Source organism: Xiphophorus couchianus, chromosome 5 (assembly GCF_001444195.1).
Source record: "Xiphophorus couchianus chromosome 5, X_couchianus-1.0, whole genome shotgun sequence".
In the NCBI taxonomy this organism is placed as follows: domain Eukaryota; kingdom Metazoa; phylum Chordata; class Actinopteri; order Cyprinodontiformes; family Poeciliidae; genus Xiphophorus; species Xiphophorus couchianus.
The window spans coordinates 25,974,848-25,997,838 of NC_040232.1; the positions used below are offsets into that span (position 1 = coordinate 25,974,848).

Consider the following 22,991-nt stretch of genomic DNA (forward strand, 5'->3'; position numbering starts at 1 on the left):
GCTCATCTGAAGAGTACTCTGGATTTGACATTGTCGTAGAAGACAATGTAAAAGTCGATAGAATTTCAGGAGAATTCAAAGAGGATAAGACAGGAAAGTACTTGGGTTTTGACATTTTTCCTGAAGATCAGAAGGACATCGATGCTTCCTCTAAAGTTGAGGAAGTTGCCATCAATATGCATTTGACAGTCAACACATCTGGAGACATTGCTGCTTTGGAAAACGTCTGTCTTCCTGATATCAATATGGAGCTGGAATTTGAAATCTACTCTGGGGACACAGAAATGAATATTGATGACACCCCAGAATACTTTAACGATTTTGTTGAACAAATGGCTGTGAAAGAAAGCTGTGACAGCAAGAAAAATCTGATGAATTTTGAAAAAGTCTTTGAAAATCCATCAACAGAAGAAACCGCTTCAGTTGATGTAAACTCAATGGGTGAAATTAAAAATTACACAGACCACTTTGAGAACCTGGACACTAAAGATATGGATGATTCACCCAAGGAAGTTGACTCTGGAAGCAGAAATGCTGCAAATGTGTCACATTTTGATGAAGTGTCTGAGTATTCTTCATCAGAAGAATGGTCTTCAGATGAAGAAAGCTCTATAGATGACATTGAAAATGACCCTGATCATTATGATAGCATTTACGCTAAGGACGTTGATGCTTCCACTAAGGATGAGGAAGTCTGTTCTGGAAGCCCAAATGCAGAGGATATGTGGACAGAGTTTGGAGAAGTGTATAAGTTTTCTTCTTCAGAGGAATCGTCTTCTGAAGAAGAAAACTCAGAAGATGGAAATCAGAACGACACCAATGATTTAGACCCCATGGATGTGAATATTTACCCAGGAATGTACTTTTGCAAATTCTCCAACTCCTTTTTTAACAGCTGGATGAATGCCACAACACAAAGCACCATGAACTTGACTATTGTCAGAAGGTTTGTGGCTCAGTATCCTGAGGAGATTTCGGAACTTTTTGCAGAGACACCATTGTTTGCGAGGTGTTTCTTTACTGCAATGTACCATCCAGGAAGAGACTTTCCTCCACATGAGATCTTTGCTGTTCAGAATGAACTCGTTGAAACTCTGAAGATTAAGGATGTAAAACATCAGGACAAGCCAGGAGTCCTTTTGTTTTATATGTTGCACTATCTGGCCCAGTGTGACATCTACACAAACTCTAAGCTGTATACAACTGACTACTGTGAACAATGTCAGAAGTGTTCACGAATTATTCGCAACCTTGGCCCTGTCATTCCTCTGCCAAAGGAACAACAAAATGACACCACATCAACTCTTCTGGAGAATTATTGGAGTGGAATGTCAGAAAGTTGCGACACCTGCAAGTCCAACAAAAAGAGGGATTGCTTTTTTAATGAAACTGATGTGATGACCCTGATTCTGCCATGGCCAGACAGTCCAGACGATATCAGACACCCTGTGATACCTGACCCAGTCCTTGAGGTTCCTGTAAAAAATGGAACACAGTTATATCATCTGTCCTCCGTCATTTGCAGGAGACAGGAAACTACTTCTGACACCAGCAGCTTTTATACATATCTGGTGTGTGGAGAACTGGTGTTTAAGGCGGAGGATGAGCGGGTATCACTGGAGAATATCGACTGTGGAGCTGACGTTTGCAGCAATGGGTATATCTACATCTATGAAAAAGCCACAGAAGGACGGGACGAATACAGTGTAGGGCTCAAAGTGACAACTGACCAGCAACAAAGATAGTGCTTTAGATAAATTTTGGAGGAAGTGGGTGGAACATGGCCCACACAGAGTGGGACATGTCCCTGCCTCCATTATCAAGGAGTCTGGGACATGTCCAAGGATTATTATGGGCAACGCTAGATCTGCTCGACATTTAGGAGGAATTATAATGGGACATTTGGGAGGATTTAATATGGGACATTTGGGAGGAATTATAATGGGACATTTGGGAGGAATTATAATGGGACATTTGGGAGGAATTATAATGGGACATTTGGGAGGAATTATAATGGGACATTTTTCAGGAATTATAATGGGACATTTGGGAGGAATTATAATGGGACATTTGGGAGGAATTATAATGGGACATTTGGGAGGAATTATAATGGGACATTTTTCAGGAATTAATACGGGACATTTTTCAGGAATTATAATGGGACATTTGGGAGGAATTAATACGGGACATTTTTCAGGAATTATAATGGGACATTTGGGAGGAATTATAATGGGACATTTGGGAGGAATTATAATGGGACATATGGGAGGAATTATAATGGGACATTTTTGAGGATTTAATATGGGACATTTGGGAGGAATTATAATGGGACATTTTTCAGGAATTATAATGGGACATTTGGGAGGAATTATAATGGGACATATGGGAGGAATTATAATGGGACATTTTTGAGGAATTAATATGGGACATTTGGGAGGAATTAATACGGGACATTTTTGAGGAATTATAATGGGACATTTGGGAGGATTTAATATGGGACATTTGGGAGGAATTATAATGGGACATTTTTCAGGAATTATAATGGGACATTTGGGAGGAATTATAATGGGACATATGGGAGGAATTATAATGGGACATTTTTGAGGAATTAATATGGGACATTTGGGAGGAATTAATACGGGACATTTTTGAGGAATTATAATGGGACATTTGGGAGGATTTAATATGGGACATTTGGGAGGAATTAATACGGGACATTTTTGAGGAATTATAATGGGACATTTGGGAGGAATTAATACGGGACATTTGGGAGGAATTAATACGGGACATTTTTGAGGAATTATAATGGGACATTTCGGAGGATTTAATTTGGGACATTTGGTAGGAATTATAATGGGACATTTGGGAGGAATTATAATGTGACATTTGGGAGGATTTTTCCCAAATTTCCCATATTAATTCCTTTGGGAAGATTTAATATGGGACATTTTTGAGGAATTAATACGGGACATTTGGGAAGAAATAATATGCGACTTTTCGGAGGAATTAATATGGGACATTTGGGAGGATTTATAATGGGACATATGGGAGGATTTTCCCCAAATTTCCCATTATAATTCCTTCCAAATTTCCCATTATAATTCCTTCCAAATGTCCCATATTAATTCCTTTCGGAGGATTTAATTTGGGACATTTGGGAGGAATTATAATGGGACATTTTTGAGGACTTATAATGGGACATTTGGGAAGAAATAATATGCAACATTTTTGAGGAATTATAATGGGACATTAGGGAGGATTTAATACAGGACATTTGGGAGGAATTAATACGGGACATTTGGGAGGAATTTTAATGGGACATTTGAGAGGATTTTTCCCAAATTTCCCATTATAATTCCTCCTAAATGTCCCTTATTAATTCCTTTGGGAAGATTTAATATGGGACATTTTTGAGGAATTATAATGGACATTTGGGAAGAAATAATAAGCGACATTTGGGAGGAATTAATATGGGACATTTACGAGGAATTATAATGGGACATATGGGAGGAATTATAATGGGACATATGGGAGGATTTTCCCCAAATTTCCCATTATAGTTCCTTCCTAATGTCCCATATTAATTCCTTTGGGAGTAATTATAATGGGACATTTGGGAAGAAATAATATGAAACATTTGGGAGGAATTAATATTGGACATTTGGGAGGATTTTTCCCATATTTCCCATTATAATTCCTCCCAAATGTCCCATATTTGGGAGGAATTATAATGGGACATTTTTGAGGAATTATAATGGGATATTTGGGAGGAATTATAATGGGACATTTTTGAGGAATTATAATGGGACATTTGGGAAGAAATTATATGCGCCATTTGGGAGGAATTAATATGGGACATTTTTGAGGAATTATAATGGGACATTTGGGAAGAAATAATAAGCGACATTTGGGAGAAATTAATATGGGACATTTGGGAGGATTTTTCCCAAATTTCCCATTATAATTCCTCGACTGTGGAGCTGACATTTGCAGCAATGGGTATATCTACATCTACGAAAAAGCCACAGAAGGACGGGACGAATACAGTGTAGGGCTCAAAGTGACAACTGACCAACAACAAAGATAGTGCTTTAGACACATTTTGGAGGAAGTGAGTGGAACATGGCCCACACAGAGTGGGACATGTCCCTGCCTCCATTGTCAAGAAGGCAGGGAGATGTCCAAAGATCTTGCAAAAGATCCTTGTTCTAAGGTACACTGGAGAACAGTGTGGTCACAACATTTTCAGTTAATTTATTATGGGCAACGCAACGCTAAAATCAACTCGAGGGCACCAGAAGGGAGGGATGCTGTCAAGCTGAAGATAAAGGCCTGTCGGGTGGTTTTGGACTGTGGATCCCTGGAAGAAGCTGATGGGTCCAGGCAGTCCAAGCAGCATGATGTCAAGAATTGGTGGTGAGAGGTGGTGAGGCAGACGCTGTAGACCCAGGTAAGATGAATAAATGATTTTAATAACGAAAACACAGTCCAACCAACGGGCAGCACGGCCGAGCAGACGCCAGGGCTGGACGCTGGTAGCAACCGTTAAAATGAATGGCGAACACGAAGGGCTCGGAACACATTAGACGAGGACCCGACAGAGACACAGGTGACACTAAATACACACGGGGTAATTAGGAAACGAGAAACACCTGGGAGTAATCGAGGGGAGAACAGGACAACACGGAGACACAGAGACACCAAAAATTCAAAATGAACACACAGAAAACACAGAACGTGACAGTACCCTCCACCCCCCTCAAGGGCGGCTACCAGACGCCCAAAAAACAAAAAACACAAGGGTGGGTGGAGGGGCACTAGATGGGGGGCCAGAGTCCATAACAACAACAAAAAAACCGACCCAACGGAGTTGGCGGAGGCACAGGAAGGGCCAAGAGTCCAAAAACAACAAAAAACTACCCACAGGGTGGGTGGAGGCAAAGGAGGTTGGAACCACGGAGGTGGTCCGGCGATCGCCCGCGGTGCTGGAGGCGGAAACCACGGAGGTGGTCCGGCGGCTGTCCGCAGCACTGGAGGTGGCGACGAAGAGTCTCTGGGGCCTCCCTGAGGCGGCGACGACAATGACAACAAGGAGTCCCGGGGGCCGCCCAGAGGTGGCGACGACGAGCACTAAGAGGCAGGGTCTCGGGAGGAGCACTAAAGGGAGGAGACTCAGGAACACTGAGGGGCAGAGACTAAAGAACACTGAGGGGCGGGGTCTCAGGAGGAACACTGAGGGGCGGGGTCTCGGGAGGAACACTGAGGGGCTCTGGAGGAACACTGGGAAAGTCTGATGGATCAGAGAACCCACTAACTGGGGCAGAGAACCCACTAAATGGGGCAGGAGACCCTCTTTTAAATGCATAGGATTAATAAATCTAAAACCAGTTTATTAACAAGGTAGATGTTCAGGTTAATGACTAGTGAGAACTAGTCATTAACCTGAACTATATTTGAAAATCATACTTAGAAATTGCATTACCCTTATTTTTGTCTGACCGTTATGCGGATGTTGGCCTTTTTTCTTTAAACAAGAATGAATGTCCATCTATGGCAGGGGTCTCAAACTCCAGTCCTCAAGGGCCGCAGTCCTGCAACCTTTAGATGTGCCTCTGCTGCACCACACCTGAAAAGAATAATTAGGTCATTAGCAAGGCTGGGAGAACTGATCTACACAAGGAGGAGGTAATTAAGTCATTTAATTCCAGTGTTTTGTACCTGTGGCACATCTAAAAACTGCAGGACAGCGGCCCTCGAGGACTGGAGTTTGACACCTCTGATCTATGGAAAAGTAGACATGATGAGGGTTTTACTATTTCAGCTCACAGTTCATGAAGTGGGTCTGTCATAGTTTCAGGACAAAACACCTTTTTCTTCGCAAAGAAACAGCCTAACTCCAACATTCTGTGCTGTTCTTTAGTTTAACCTTATTTAAGTGACTCCAGAGATATTTGGGAAATTACTTACAAAACAAAAAACAAAACACTTACTTATTAGTGACGCAACAGTCACTAATAAGAGTTAATTACCAATAAGAGTAATTAACAAGGCTAAGGACTGGGATCAGACTAACCCCTTATTTATCCAAATATTTTGCACATATACATTTTGTACAGAACTAAAAAATACTCTCCAAATAAATAAAGCCAATGCTGTACACAATTTCATTCATAAATATAAAAATAATTCTAAATTAATTAAGTACTGCATTGCCCATTGCAAAAAATCACTAAGCATAATATTTTGCATTGCAAATTGTCATCTGAATAAAGGTGCTGATGATACAAGTCTGGCCCCTTATAGCTGGTTAGAATATATATATATATATATATATATATATAATAGTCTTTACTGTTTTCTTTAGAGGCTGGTTCTAGACCAAATTTACCACAGGGGCGCGTGCAGAGAGTGTTTTTATGGAGACACTTAAAAAAAGAATTAAACAAAAACACAGCAATATTTCATCATTTAAAGGTTCCTATCAGTGACTGATTTGGCAGCTGACTTACAGGTAGAAAAACAAAGTGCACAGTTTAGATTTTGAATAACTTTGTTTGGGAATGTAATCGCATGGCTTATTATTAACTATTGAAAACCACTTCTGCAAATAGGAGGAGACCTTATTGCTCACTAGGAACTTTAGTAGAATGCATTGCGTTTGGAACCTGGTTATTTTAATGACGGTTTGTGAAAAGGATAGAGAAAACTTCTAGGAATAACGGATATGTCCTCTCTATGGTTTCCTAGACTGGAAAACTTTCAATTCTGTCCTTTAGGAGCATGAGACATTTATATGTACCGAAAACGCAAAACAAATTCACATTACTAGCAATAATCAGCACATTTCTAAAACAAAGAGGTAAATATTTCAGCAAAAAGACAGAACACAACGAAGCGATAAAGCATCGGAAGACTATGTTCACGGGATGACCTTGGGGTCGGTGCAGTAGGACAATAAAATGCCTAAGGTCATCTTTCACGTTTGGCTGAGGAATGTGTTGTGACTTTTTTGTGTTCTGGAAGTTTTTACTCATTGCTCAAGTTTGTATTTTGACTAAATAAGGTGAGATTTCACAACGTATTCGAGTCCACGCTGGCGAAGTTCATTCTGATGCTGCAGATCAGGGTCTGTTGGTGGCGCTTTCTTTCTTTTTTATCCCAAGCAGTTTTGTAAAGCCTGAAAACTGTCATGTCCCGCTGGCCATCACTTATAATGTGATGTGAAAAACAAAATGTCCCCCCCAAAAGCTGACTTGTTTGCTGGTTATGCTTTGTGGCACACTTAAATGTTTTAACTCAAGTTTTAACATCGAACAAAGGTCATTTCAGTAAATGTAAAAAGTAGTTTTTGTGGAAAAGTAATATATCTGTGAGGATTTGAGTTTTTCTATGTGTTTATTTAGGTTTCTGTGTTCTGTGGAGACTCTGTTGTCCTGTCTACCCCTTGATTGGTTACACCTGTTCCTTGTTTCCCCTGATTGTCTCCCTGTGTATTTAAACCCACCTGTGTCCCTTGTTTCCTTGTCAGATTCTCGTTTCTGCTACCGTCTTGTCTAGTCCATCATTGTTGTGGTTGTAACCAGTTGCTACCAGTTTTGAGCTTCTTGCCTTCTGCCCATCTGTGCTGCCTGGATTTTTGTGCTTATTTATCATTAAATCGTCATTTTCTCGCCATAACCTGGGTCCACCGCGTTGACCTCACCACCACAAATCATGACAATATTATGAATTAACTGCGACTACACTTTTTCATTTCACTGCCGCACCTCTGCCTGGTTACTTTATGACCTTTTAAATTGAAGAAATCATTCTCTGACAACAGGAAGTAGACTGAAATTTCTAAAAGAGAAAAAAAAAAGCAACACTTCAGTCCCCAACCCTAAGAAACCCAACAGCAGATTAGAAACAGGTTCAATAACAACTATTACTCTAAAAAAGGTTGTAAAGACATTTCTAAGGTTTTGCTACTCCAGTTAGCCTCAGTGAGATCTACTTTTCAAAAATGGAGACGCATTCCTAGTCCAGTGCTGTGTCTCCTTGGGCTCATACCCAGTCACCTGGATACTCTCAAAGAGACTGTGCAATTCCTATTGATGTTGGCCAGAAAGTCGATAATGCATAAATGGGTTGGTTGCATCGCCCCTTCGATCCAGCTATGGAAAAACTTAATTTCTGAAGTTATTGTATTAGAAAGATTGAGATACTGTCTTAATGGGAAATTCTATGTTTTTAAAAAGAGATGGGAACGTATTCTTGAATATTTCAAAATTAAAAGACCAGTAATGTGAACTCGAATGATGTATAACTTTCAGTTTATATATAAATTGGTTACTTTTCTCATATAATTGCTCTAACTTACGTACATGCCTCCTGTTTTTGTTTCCTGTATCTGTGCTGTATAGGTTTTGTCCTGTTGCTCGTTTTTCTTTTCTGTATAAAATTTTCAAAATATCTAATAAACATTAAAATAGAAATGGAGACGACATGGAACAGTTAACAGATAAGTGGCATTAACAATCTGCATATTGCTTATGAAAAATAAAATCTCTTGGTGATTCTCAACACCGATGAAATAAAGGAGGAACTTTATCAAAGGTCTGCCTCCAGTTACGTCTGCCGTAAAACAGTGTTTCGGAAATGTGAATGTTTGAATGGCTATAAAAAAAAAAATACAACAAAAGAAACCTATTTTTAGTGGCCTAGTCGAATTCTAGCCTGAAATCCAGTTGAGATTATGTGGCGTGATCGTAAACAGGACATGCTCAGATGCTTTGACGGTTGTGAATTAAAATGATTCCCCCCCAAAAAAGTGACAATAATTATCCTGAGCAAAAGGAAAGCTGTTGCTTCCATCAGTAATTTGGTTTTGGGAGCATTTCTGATTTGTTTGAATTGTGCTTTCCCTTAGTTCATAAAACTATCATTTGAAAGCAACATTTTATCTTTATGATTAAATGAGAGAGAGAAAAAAAGCAGAGATCAATAAAACCCACTACGGGTAAATACGTTTTCACTGCAATGTAAGAATTTGTCTTAAGTCGCTGCCACCACTGTCTGTTTTGCCAAAACAAATTGTAATTTCATACAATCACAAGTGCTTGTACGCACCTCTGCGGTCTGGATGACATATTTATTCATCATCTCAACTATTTATTTAAAAAAATAAAATAAAAAAGAACTTGGTTACATCAAGCCAAAGGACGTAGGTTGTTGCTTACTATCAGGGCTATGTAGTGGATCTATGAAGGATACCCAACTAATTTAGCATCGTGGCGTAATCTTACAGAGTTACTACCCACAATGCAATGTGTCTGTCAATGTAAGTTATGTCTCTGTAATTGAATTGTATTTTCTAAGAGCAGACTTCATGGTGTGTCTGCTCGGGTGTTGGCTGTTAGGCGGCCGGCAGCAGACATCTCCACCGAGCGCTGCTCAATAATTCATGACCAACAGGCTATGATCTGATCCTGAGAGAATGCCGCACACAGACGCTCCCTCACTCACACACACCTGCAGTATGTGGGCATGAATCACGTTTATGAGCGGAGCCCTGAATATTTTAGCGGTATGATGTCGCAGGGTGCCGCACGTTAGGCAGCGAACTATAAAAATCAGCCGCGACACGTTGTGTCGTCATTCTGCGGTGCGATGGGAAGGAAAGAAGACAGGAGTCTTTACTCACTTTTTATTTGTCTTGACTGTGAAGTGAAATGACAGTGTTTTATGCGCAAGACTCAGGAAAAGTGTGTTGTGCATTTGTATTGAGCGCCTCCGAGGCAATACTTCCACACTCTTCACATCTAGAGGCAGAAACTTTCAGCCCTCTGTCAGTTTGGACAGAGAGTGTCTGTAAACATCAGTTCTCAACTCTTGACTCAATTCGAGGCGTGTACTTTGACTGGGGCGCTGTAACAGACGAATTTGCTGAGATCTAAACCATTCGATTGTAGCTCCAGGTTTCTGTTTAGAGGTTTTGCTCTGCTGAAAGTTGAACTTCCAACCCAGCATCAAGTTTCTTTTGTTGTTTTCTAACCGTTTTTCTTCCAGGGTGGTTTGTTGTCAGCTGCGTATTCCCGTCAGCTCCTCGTTTAAGAAACACACTCCCGTTCGCTGTCAGGAGTGTCTGCCATTTTGTGAAGCTTAAAATGTTACATTTTTGCCTCATCTGACCAGAGAACCACCTTCTTCTCCTGTTTTTGCTTTTGCTGCGTCCTCCACATTGCTCCCGTGAAACTGCAAATGGAACTTCTCATGACTTTCTTTCAACGATAGATTTCTTTTTGCCACTCTTTCGTAAAGGCAATAAAGCTTTTCTATCAAGTCATTTTACGGCTCATATATTGTGAGGTGTTCAAAGCTTGGGATACTGTTTTCAAACGTAACTCTGCCTTAAATTTCTCTTCCAAACCTCTGAGGCCTTCACAGAACAGCTGGATTTACCCTGAGATTAAACTACAAAAAGGTCCACTAAGTTTCTTCTTAAGGCAGGAGCGTCAAACTAATTTTCCTTTTGGACCATATCAAAAATTTTAATGTTCGTAAAGGGCCGGTTTTGCCAGAATCTATTGATAAAACCCATTAAACTGTTAAAATATCAACAAGCCGCTGTTTGTTTCACCATTCACTCAGTATTTCTTAAATTGAAATGATATTAAACATATTTTCACACTGATCAGTCCATCCAGGGATGTTTTTTTTTTGTGTTTTATTTTCGCAATCACAGTCACAGTTTTGTGTTGACAATTTAGAAATATTTGTAAGGAATTTTTACGATATTTGTGCTAACATGTGATGTTAAATGAGACTTTCTTTTTATCGCCATATCAATCACAGACTATAACTTCATATCAAGTATCGCTGAGGCAGCAGTCACTTAAACCCAATGTGTTTGACCAATTTTGAGAAACAATCTGCAGTAAAATCAGAAAAATGTGTGGATCTGTTGATTTTGTGTGAATTTTGCAGATTTCTGAAGAACTGCAGGGACTTATGGATGTAATTTGGATAAAAAGCTACAGTGGGCCTTGAAGCATTTGGGTACACTGGATTTTATTCAAATCAAATTAAAAGGAGGATGAATACAAAATACCATTTGAAAGCCATGTAGAATAGTCAGTACACCAAATAACTATGCACTACTTTGTTCACTTATTGCATAAAATCTAAATAAAACAAACTGAAGCTTGCTATATCTTGAAGAAAGAGGAATCAATACTTTTGCAAATTGTCACTACAAGCAGCCTTCATAACGAAGCATGTTATTAAAAGAAAATAATCTATCTTTCTGCTGATACTAGGCAACTTGGCTTATGGACTTTTCTCAAGTTGCAGTTTACACGTTTGACCAGCAGGTGGCGATTCACGCTAGAAGAGGCAGGTCGGCTGGCAGTATTCATTCTGAAAAACCATCACTGCGTCTGGAAAATATGTCACATTTTCCATCCTGTTCTCAAGTAGCACTGACTGCACAGTGAGCCGCTTGTGTCCTCTCTCTGACTGAGCTCTGCTGTATTTCAGCAGACAAAGGGTTGCCTGCCGTTTTGGGAAAGCCTTTGAGACTGAACTGCTTCATTGCTTCAGTTTAACAGACTTGTCCTTTTGTAGCTTTCTTTATTAACAAAAAGAAAGGGAGGAATTGGAAAATGGAATGCTGACACTTGTAAGTTTTGCCTTCTGGAAATGAGTCATGGCACAGTTTGGTGAATCTGGACGGGTTGAAGGATCAGCGGCAGTTTTTTTTTTTGGGTTATCCAGAAGAGGGAGCCAGGCCTGTGTTCGCTGTGGTCTCCCACGCCTTCTTTGGCTGTTCATGGGAAAATATTACCACCCGATTGCACCATTCAAACACTTTTTATAGATGTGACAGCAGTGGTGTTGAGAAAAGTCGGAGGATAGATCACGGGTTGGTTAGGGGGAGATCAATCTGAATACTTTTCACATTTGTGCAATTGTAGTTTTTAGATACTTTAAGTTGTTTAAAAAAAATGTAATCTATCAGTTCAGTGAATGTTCTCAGGGTTTTCAATCACCCATACAACTTATGTAATGTGTTTGAAGAACATCAAAACTGCATAAACCACTTTAGTTTATCAAAAGGCGCCTGAGGGTAAGCTGAGATAGAGCAGGACATTCGTTCCTCGACTAAAACCGAACTCTCAGTCGGTCGGCACGAGAGATCTCTGTATTTCTGTGTTTTCATGCTCTGTTCTGGAGAAACATACTTTCATAATCCCTCTCCCTGGATGCGTTGACATTTGTAAAGACTTTTAGCGTGCTGTCCAACCAAATGGTGTGAAATAATCTTAACACTGTAGCTGTTCTTGTTTTGTGAGTCTAGTCAAGTAGATTATCAAACGAAAGGAGACGTGGCTGAAGGGAACAACATGGAAAACGGGATCAGAGTTTACAGGGAACCCGTGGGGACTGTCTGACCGGAGTCAGTGAATAATCTCCATGTTGAAAATTTGTTTAACATAAAGGTACTCCAGAGGTAAAATATATAAAAATGCATTGCACATTTAAAAAACTCTGTTGTACCAACAAATGGCACAACTTGAAAAGAAAGAAATCTTTTTAACATACAGTTGTCCATTTTGAGAAACATTTATTGCAGTATACTATGCATTTTTAGAAGTTTGATAAATCCTCTCTGATAAACGTACGCTATTTTGAACCTTTAAGTAACTGTTTACCCAGAAATGTGTTCTGGTTTTGTTGTTTCCAGCTCCTTCCTTCAGGTCCTCTCTAAGTGACATTTGCAAATGCGGCTGGAATGCCGCCATTAAATACTTGTCTGACCAGAATTAGCACGTGCAGACTGCATGCTGCACTGGGAGACACAAACTCGGTGTCAGATTGTTAAATGACAAAGCTTGGGTGTGCACCTTAAAGAATGTACACATGTGCCACTAGCAGCCCTGCCCGCACCTGTTGATTATTGTCGAAAGAGAGATGTGGACAGCAAAACACTCTTCCTCTTCTTTGCAACTTCACTGAGCTTTAAATTCTCTCAGCTAGATTCACAGATCGTAGAGAGTTTCAGTTTAGCTAAACAAACCAGCCTCAGCTTCATGTAAGATCATAGGAAGCTGGTTTAATAAAGCTTGTAAAACTGTTAAGTGTCTTCAAAGTGAAAGCGATCTTGTAGGAGCCTGTGCCAGGGACTGTTTACAGCATGTGATGTTTTAAAGGTTTACTCCGTCCAGTTGACTCTCACTATTTAGGACAGCTGCTATCTTGATGTCACAGAGTGAACATGGTAACTTTGCCTTTGGCTTCCTTTGTGTAAGCAGGCGTGGGATCACGCTACGATAACCTCTGGTCAAAATACAGTTTTGCAGTGTCATGGTACCGACATAGAGATGCGAAACAAAAATGTCAGACATGTGACAGCTGCTTTATTTAACACAGAAAGTCAGTGAATGTTCCTTTTTATGTTATAGTATATTTATACATCTTTTTTTTTTTTTTAATACTTAGTAGTGGGTTTCGATTAAAGTTGCTTAATGTTCAAACCATGATACATTATAAAGTAACACTGGGAGTTAGGGATTTATGATATATCAGCACTAATATTAGTATCAGCATTTTTTAATTTATCGGTATCGATCCGATGAATAAAACGGATCATTTTCATCCCCAAAAGGTAGTAAAACGGTAGTAAAACATATATAATATCAGACCGATGAGCAATGTTAAGATCCGATATCGATATCAGACCAAATTTTCATATCACCGCATCCTTATTTGGGAGTCTATCAAGCTCGTTAATTAGTTATTTAGTTCAGCTTTTGGCTCAGATAGCTAGCCTGCAGTCTGCTGCTTTACAGCATGGTTTCCCAAATTCAGTTCTGAAATGGTGTTACCTGTAATAAGAGGTGGTACTTTCGTTTGCACACCATGACTGTGTTTTGTTCTTATATTTTTACAGGGTACCCCCAACTAAATGATACTTTGCTGCAGATTATTTCTGTAATGTATTAATGCGTTTTTGCTAATTTAAAATATGTCCCCAACAATTAAATCTGTCGTTCTTGCCAGAGAAATGTTTCCGGGCGTCCCTCCAGCCAGCTGTGACCATAGTTGTGTGGCCAACAAGTATACATTGTGGTCACTAACACTTTTCTGTGAGAAATGATAAGGTTTTTGTTTCAGATGAACTGTACGAAATGGAGTTTGTGGTTTTGAAACTGTAGCAGCAAACAAATTTAAACGGTAATTACAGTCTGGAATACCCTTTAATTCTGTAATATAAACAAAATGGCGAAGGTCTGCAAAGTCTAAAAATGCTGGAGAAAAAGACAAACCCCTTTGTATGTGGTGGAGAACTTCCCCTTCACTCGCGCTCCTGCTGCAGCACTAACAACAAGGAGTTTAGAGAGTACTTATCGTGTTTCCTGTCAGGAAGGTCTCCTGACTGATGTCATTTTGGCCTCGGCCAAAGAAATGACTGATAATGAAGCTTTGCAGAGACTTTCCTTTTCCTACATCAGATCTCTTCTGTTGTGCCAAGAACATCAAGAAAATCCCCTAACAAGACATCACTGGATATCTCTGTTTGCTCAGACGATTTGCTGTTTGCAGTCATCATGTTATTAGGCACATCTAATGCTGCTGGTATTAATTTTACATCTTGTTTGGAGCTAAGGTGTTTTTTTTATTTTTTATTTTACAACTGTGACTTTGTTTTTCTTCTTTTACTGACTTGACAGGTTGAACCCTGTACTAAATATTCAGTAGTTGCCCCAAACTTTGATCTCTGTGGTGGGTGTCAAGGCCCATGTCTGCTCTGAATGTGACTATGAACGTATTAATGGTGAAGCAGGCATCAGATCTTCTTTTCAGAAGATGACTAAGGCAGGAACCCAGCTGGAGAAGTTTACTGCTGGACAGGCATGAAGGATGTTCTCCGACACCTGAGGCCTGAAATTAAATAGAATCGCTCTTATGAGTTACTTTGGCATCTAGAACTCAAATCTTCTGGTCCTTAACAACATTTTTCCAGTAATTAGAAAACGTTTTACTAGATAACTCCAAAGTGTTAGCTGTATGTTGTAGATCTTTCAGACCTACTTTTACCTAAATAATGTTTTACATATTGGCACATTTTATTATTTGGGTCCATTGCCTTAACCACCAGTATTTGGTGGAAAAAAATCATTAATAAATATGTTTTTACGAGAATGTATCGCAATTGTTAATATGTATAGCAAAGGTGTTCTTTTTTTTCTTTTTCTGGGTAGACCTGAAATCTCAGTGCGATGATCTAGTCTAGGTGTACAAGGTGACCAAAACATTCTCTAACACTGCTAGTCTAAATGGAGTTACCATAATACATTAGTGGGAAACTAGTTGACCTGAATGCTAGAAAACAGGATGCAGAAGTTCCTTAAATTCTTCACGGTAGTAGTGAGTATTAAGATGTATAATAACTTGTTCTGTTTTGTAATGCTTTAGAGCTTACAGGCTTTAAATGGATTGTGAATCAGCTTTGTGGATCAAGGGGCCCAAATTAGTAGAAATCTACTGTGACTGTTTGGGGACAGTATGCACACTTCCCCTCAGCATCTTATTTTGTTTGTGCGTTAAGCCTAACAACACAAATTTATGTTTAAGACTCTTATTTTGAAGTGACAAAGGAAGTAGTTCTTGAACTGTTTTGTTTTGATAAAAGGTTCAGCTAAGAAAGGTTGTTCGTCCGGCTAGCTAACATCTCTCAGTTACAAAAGTATTGAAGAGGCCTCCACCACCTTTGAATGGTTGGTGTAGTTTCTCCAATCGGCAGAAAAAAAGCAACAATGACAGAAATGTTACATTTGTGCAGTGGTTCCCAAAGTGTGGGGCGTGCCCCCTGGGGGGGGGGCGCAGTGCCATTGCAGGGGGGGAGAGGAGGGGCTCGGGAAGCCGTGTGGATGAATAAAAAAAACAAACAAAACAGTGTTTCAAAAGTGTTTCACTGTAAAGATGGTTTGTAGTTTTTGTTGCAACCGGAAGTGTGAAATAAACTTCAGTGGAGTTTGAAAACAAAATATGTGTTTAGGTTTATGTCTGGTTGAACGATGTGTGTGTGCCCAGTTGATTCTTTTTTTCTTTTTTTGGGGGGGGTTATTGTAACCCATAGGGGGGCTCAGAAAATCTTTGTGAACCACTGCATTTGTCAGAAATCTGGCTAATGTAAGTTAGCCTCCTCTAAGAATGATGTCTGTTTTGTACAGTAGACCCCCACCTATTTGTGATTCATTATTCACGCATTCACCTATTGACATTTTTTTCTGTGGTTTGTAACTAGAAATTATTTGGTGGAAATCTTCTTATTTGTCGATTTATTTTGTAGACCAAGTCTAAAACATTTTTATAGAAAATGCAGCTGTGGAGGCTGAATGACCTCGGCTCAATGCTAACAGACATGCTATTGGCTGGAGCAGCCAATAGAGGAGCGCTATTTGTTTTCCTTGGCGCTGATTGGTTGTACCCCCAAGAACTGGGACAAAGAAGACTCTTTTAACTCATTTTTTCCATGAGTGTCAACTGCATTTAAAATCAGAAACAATTAATTGTTATGAACAGAAACTCTTTGAAACCTATCAAAAAGGATACTCCAGGTATAATTTAATGCTTTTCACATCTGTAAAAATTAGCTACGAAATGAACTGCAACTGAAAAAGTACAAACCGGCAATGTTGGGGTGAAAGTCCATTTTTTAATTCTTATTGTAGTTAATAATGTTATTATTATTATTATAATTTTTATATAGTTTTCAAATAAATGTGAGACTTTGGATCTTATGTCTAAACTAAACTAACTCCCAGACTAACAGAGCCGGAGATTCATTGGACAGCGTTCTGCTGCTGTCTCATTTCCTCTGCTGCTGTGTTGGTGCTGTACCAGCAGAACCCAGTGTGTGTGAGTGAGCCGCCTGCGTGTCTATCTTTAAAAGGTGGGGCTTTGCATTTCTATTCGTACTTCTGACTCAGGCAGTGGGAGGGTGTAGAGGAGAAGAAGGGTGGGGCCATAGTGAGGGGCTGCGTTTAGGGGGGAGTGGCGTTGGGCTGCTGAGTGAAGTTGGGAGCTGTGGAGGTTTCACACAGCTGAGAGGGCAGGCAAAAGGACAGCACAGGCTGTCTCACACTCCATTAAAAAATCCCAACAAAAAACACAACATAGAGGAAAGATAGAGGAGGAGGAGAAGAAGAAGAAGAAGAAGGCGGAGGTGTTAACGGCTCGATGGCTATGTACGAACCTGCCTACCTGCCTCCCAACGCTGAGGAGCAGGACTTCATTCAAGCTTATGAAAATGTCAGAGAGAAATACAAAGGTGGGAGCCTACGGCACTTCTATCAGAGTGATGACAGCTAGAGCATGAAGCCATGTAAAAGATGGAAAGGATGTCTTAGCATTTGTTGTCGTTCTGGGAAGGTCAAATTCATCTGTCTATTTTTGCTGTTTCCGACTCCACACAGGTTGCAAACAGGCGTCCGCAAACACACCTTTCTCACGCCAATCTGTGTGTGAGAGAGTATTTGTGTGTGTGTGTGGAACAAAGCAGCAGTCACGCATACTGCGTCTCTTTGCTGCTGAGTGTTTTATTGATCGTCACACATGTTTTGCTGTCACTCTTCCACTCTCGCGCGTATTATTGCCGAAGTCCAGTGGATTTGCGGGAGTGCTTCGCTTTGAAGTGCAAACGTAACGGCCGGCTCAGTGTGCTGACCTCTGACCTCGGTGTTGAAGGAGGGTTCGGGGGGAGCTGAAGTCTGAGTGCCGTTGATGGTTATCGTCCATCCAGACGCAGCAAGGACATTAACAGGTGCTGCTGAGCAACAGGGAAACTCATTAATTCCCCCGCAGGCGGGGTGTTTTGCTTTTCGTCTTCAGTTTTAAATCCCGTTTTATACCAGAGTTAGCTGCTGGGCGTCGCTTCACTGAATTACTTTACATAGTTTCCTTTTTATGGAAATCCTCATGCACTTCAGCAAATAAAACAACAAAACTAGAAAGTAAACCAGGAGAGTTGCAGATGAATTAGTGGAAATCTACTGCCACTCATGGGTCATCTTTCCCTTTTTTCACGTTCTTCTTTTGGGATGATGCGAGCATCATCTTTTATTTTAGAGCCTATAGTTGCCTATCATTCCCTCGAATGTTAGCGGTTCTCCACTTTCTCTTTCGCCCAAGATTTTTTTTCGCCCCTGCTGTGTATTCAAATATTTAAAAGAAGAGAAAGCTTCTTTCAAGGACTGGCCCAGATTTTCTCCTTCCCATCCTGCTTTTAAAAGATGTTACCTGTGACTGTGTGGCTTATTGTCTGCAAAATGCTGGCCGGTGGGATTTGTAATGTCGAAGTTTCTCTTTTTGCTACTAGAGGATAATGAGAAGCAGGAGCTGCCTTTGTGGCAGGTGTTTATGTTCCATGTTCCTCCGTGTTCCCTTTCTTGATGGTGTCTGTGCGCCGCAGTGGTCCACCTCTCCTTATTAAGACACACAGATGACACAACCAGTTGGAGAGTGGCCTCATACCTGCCATGTTTCATCTCCCCTCCCTATTCAGAGTACGTTTCATTTGTATGTGTCTGTTGTCAAGGAATAACGTTTGTCGGTGTTCATTTGTGCCACGTAGATGTGCAAGATAATGGGTTTTCAAGGCCATGTTATCAGCGTGTCTGGGTTGACGCCAACAGAATGGCTGCTTTGACTTGCAAAAAGCAACTTTTCCACATTTTGTCACGTCTCAACAAACGTCAAAGCATTCTACTGGGATTTTATTGGATGAGGCCAATTTGAAGTAGCGCTTAAGTGCGGTAGGGAAATTGTACGTGATTTTCAGTTTAAAGAGCATCCGTGGGCAGCAGTTTACAATCCGTGGCAACGGGTTCTCAGTTGAGTTTAGCTCTGGACCAGGCCACTCTGACATGTTCATATGAACTATTCCTTGGTCTCGCCCAATGACCCCACATGAGCGGTATAGACAATGGACAGATGAATGGATCTTCCGTTGCTGAACGTTCGCCTCAGTTTCGAGTCTTAGACAGATTTTCTTCCAGGACTGCCCTTTATTCAGCTTCACCCATCTACAAATCAACTCTGACCGGCTTCCTGCTTTGTGCTGAAGAAAACCCTCTCCTCTACGGTTCACAGTGGGGATTGTATTTTCAAGTTTACTTGACTCCCATCATGAATGGTTTTGTCAGGGAGATTGGAGCTTTTGAGTAGAACAACTTTGATAAAACACTGTTGCTCTTCACACAGTTTGTAGCAAATTTGGTTTTATTTCAACAGTGGTTCTCTTTGTTACACATTTTCATGTCTAGTATAGTAGCTTTTATGTCCAAAGACTTTCTCACTTGAGCTGGAAAGCTCCTGCAGAGTTACCGTGTTCCTCTGAGAATGCTGTTCTTCTCTTGCAACAGAAGCATTGATAACACTTATTGGGGGGAAAAAGACATACCAAATATCACCACTTGCTGTTGGTTTGTTACAGACAATCCCAACAAAATTCATCGAGCTCTGTGTTTCTACGTAATGTAACGTACCAAAAATTAAGGGTTATAAATACTTTTGCATGGCACTACAAATTACGCCTGTTCTGCAATCTGTTTATGTCTTCAAATCAGATGAAGTTGCACCACTCTCATTTGTTTCGGCCCACATTTACGCCTGACACGTTGTCATGCTTAGTTTCGAACGTTTGAGAAAATTTTTCCCCCAATCTCTTTCGTGCGACAACACGAAAAGTTTTATCTAACTGCTTAATGTTTAAACCTTCGGATGACTCAGCTGTCCGCTGCTTACAACTCCGAACAGATATCATGTAAAACCTCTACTGGTTGTTAGAAAGTTGCTTCTTGCTATCTTCTACATGCTACCATGCAAAGAGCTAATTTGACTATGTGATTAACAAGTCCTTCTCGCTGCATCTGATAGGTGTGGGGGTGGGTGTGTGTGTGTGCCTGCTAGTGCAGTGAGTGTATGCTTTGTTGCAGACTAATCCTCACATTGGCATATTTGTGTTTGTATGTTTCCCATTAAATCCCACGGCAGAACCGCAGCAAGAAAGATTTTCCTACCTCTCCATTCTTTCTTTGTCTGATGACACTGAGTGTGTGGGCTCTGTGTTTTCATAGTAAAATGATAAATGGTATTTAATATGCTTTCTTTCAACTCCTAGCAGTAAACTTTGTCCCATGCTGCTGGTAAAAAGGCTTTCCAACTCACATTTGTATCGAGGAGAGGGTAACTACATCGCCCTGTGGAAGTATCCATACGCCTTTAAAACATTTTTCCACAAACCTTGTTGCAGTACAACCATGCCTTAGATGTATTTTTGGGGGATTTTTTTATGATAAATCGACACAAAGTATAACAAGAGGAAGCAACAGGGGGAAAAAAAACTCACTTTCAAAATGTCTTACAAGTATAAATCTAGAAAATCCAGTGTGACTTTGTTTCACTCAGAAAAGGTATTGACATCATTTGCAGCTGCTCTGCAAAATTCTCAGAGGTTTATTGTCAAGAAGCAGCGCCATGAAGACCAAGCAACACAACTGACAGGTCAGGGATAACACTTTAGTGAAAAGTTGGAATGGTTAAGCAGTACAGTGGATCCCTGGTATTCGTTGAGGTTAGGGACCACAGCCACACGCGAATATCTAAAATCTGCAAATACTTGAGAACCCCTCTAAAACTGCTTATAACTGCCTATTAAAACAACAAATAGGTCTTAATATTCATGAATACACTCAGTTGAAACCGTCTTAGCACTACTGTGGAAGCTAACATCTGTAGTCTTCCTGATCTATTCATTTGGGGGTACAGCCAATCAGCGGCAAGGAAAAGAAAATGTTCTTGATTGCGTGCTTTGTCAATATTAGCAAATACTAAATAAAGTAGAATTGTGCCTTGATATTTCCGCTGCGTTTTCCTTTGAATATTTTAGATCTGATCTAGAAGCAAAATCCACGCTTATCTCCGCCAAGAATTTAAAGGTATATTGAACAGAAAAATCCTCGAATAATGAACTGTGTAGTTCACTGTCTGTATCCTAAACTTTAAACCGTCAGTGCAGTCCTGGTTAATTCATTATCCCAAAATGCAGAGAATGAGATGAGTGCAATCCTACCAGAACATGGCCGTCCACTGACCGTACTCTGACAGGCTGAGCGATGAGCTCATTAATCGGAGAAGCTGCAGAGATCTGCAGCTAAGGTGGAAGAATCTGAGTCTGTGGGACAACTACTGATCATCCAGTTCACCCATTTGAGCCAGGAATAAAGTATCTTAGTCAAGCCTAATGCAAAGTACTATGAGTACTATTGTATATTCCAACACAAAACATAGGCATAAACATCTGAACATACCCTTGCAGTGAAACAGAGTGACGGTAAGCACCATCTTCTAAATACTGGGCAAACTTTGCAAGAGGCTGTGAAGTGCATGATACTTGGGCAACGATTCGCCTTCCAACAGGGCAACATCCCCAAACATACACCCAGCACTTTGACAGAAAAGATTGTCAAAAGCACATTTGTGTGATAGAGTGATCCAGTTTGGGATCTAAATATAAATCCAACTTTTTGGATTCAAAGATGTTGACTCAGAGGTGTTCCACTCTGACTGTTCATGACCTGTTCTGCAAAAGCTTCAGTTTCTATAACGCACAAATCTGGTAAAGAAATCAAATGATTTGTTGTTGCAGCAAAACTTGCTCCTGCGTAGGATGGTGCTGGATATGAAATCCTGTCAAACCTTTTTGATTTCTATTTGTCACATTAAAACCCCAGCTCGCTTTGTTTCAGTTAACAGTTACTTTCTAGCTCCCGCACAACAACCACTTGGGACAATATTAGCCAGCGTATGCCTCTCTGCTGAACTGAAGTCACATGTGTCTGCAGTCTTTCCAGTCCTTGTTCTGTTTTTGCTCTTTCGGTTGGCGTCTTTATAAATGAATTTCCTGCTTCTGATGCTCAGTGGCAAGGCACTGAGGGCAGCTGACCCTGGAGTTCATTGAATAGTTGCCATTGTCAACAGTTTATGTGTCTAAAACAACTTCTTAGATCAGACCATAAGTTATGGTCAGACCACCTTTCAAGAACACAATCCAGAACTGAAAATCCGACTTGATTTGACATCACAAATACTTTCCAAATGAATTAGGGCCCAGTTATAGTTTATCAGTCAGTCTTTTCTAAGATTACTCACCGCTGTCTCATTGCCTTCTCTGAATTGTAGACGGCTGGACGGTCAAGGCTTGGCTGTCATCCCGTTGTCCTCCCAACTCAATTTGTCCCAGCAGCTGATACTGATGTTACTGGGCTTCTTTAGCGGGGAATTGCCCCGATCATGGTGGCGGTGGGGGCTTTTCATAGTGCACAGCCACAGCTAACCTCCATAGTCTGTCTAAATATAGCTTCAGTCATGTTCAGTTTAGTTATGAGATATGACGTTTCCAGAATGTTCTTGGCTAAAGAAATCAGACTCTTTTGAAGGATGAATAATTTGATTTCATTATAGAATAAAATTTTGACTCATCTCTGTAGCTTATAGAGATGATTTTGTCTTTGTAAATGCTGTATATTCTGCTTCAGATATAAAACATCTTTGAATTTGACTTAGTCATGTGTTACTATAGAAACATGGGCTGCAAGGTTGTTTAGAAAGTAGTTTTTTCCATTTTTTTTCTCCGAAGAGTTTTTGCGGCGCTAGTGGCTCGTATATTCTGTACAGTAGGCAGACAGGAAGGAGGGTGAGGAGATGGGGGAAGACATGCGGTAAAGGTCGTCGGGACCGGGAGTCAAACCCGCGACGTCCGCGTCGAGGACTAAGGCCTCTAAACGTGGGGCGTGCTAACCCCCTGCGCCACCACAGCACGCCCCAGAAAGTAGTTTTTCACACTTTCAAAACTAAGAAAGTAGCAAAATTAGGTACAAAAGAGCCTGAAACCAGCTTTTCAAGACTTCCCAAAAAAAGCAAAAATATCTAACCTCAATGACCCACAT

The 22,991-nt window shown here is 40.5% G+C and overlaps 1 protein-coding gene across 2 annotated transcripts in view; it reads left to right on the forward strand.

The window, feature by feature from the left end:
- Positions 1 to 17,208: 17,208 nt before the first annotated feature.
- LOC114144216 (plectin-like) overlaps positions 17,209 to 22,991 on the forward strand; it is a 122,041-nt gene continuing 116,258 nt past the window's right edge. For both annotated transcript variants that reach the window (XM_028016783.1, XM_028016785.1), the window contains exon 1: positions 17,209 to 17,314. In XM_028016783.1, the coding sequence (XP_027872584.1) occupies positions 17,224 to 17,314 (91 nt within the window). In that variant the 5' untranslated portion in view covers positions 17,209 to 17,223. The remainder of the gene's footprint in view (positions 17,315 to 22,991) is intronic.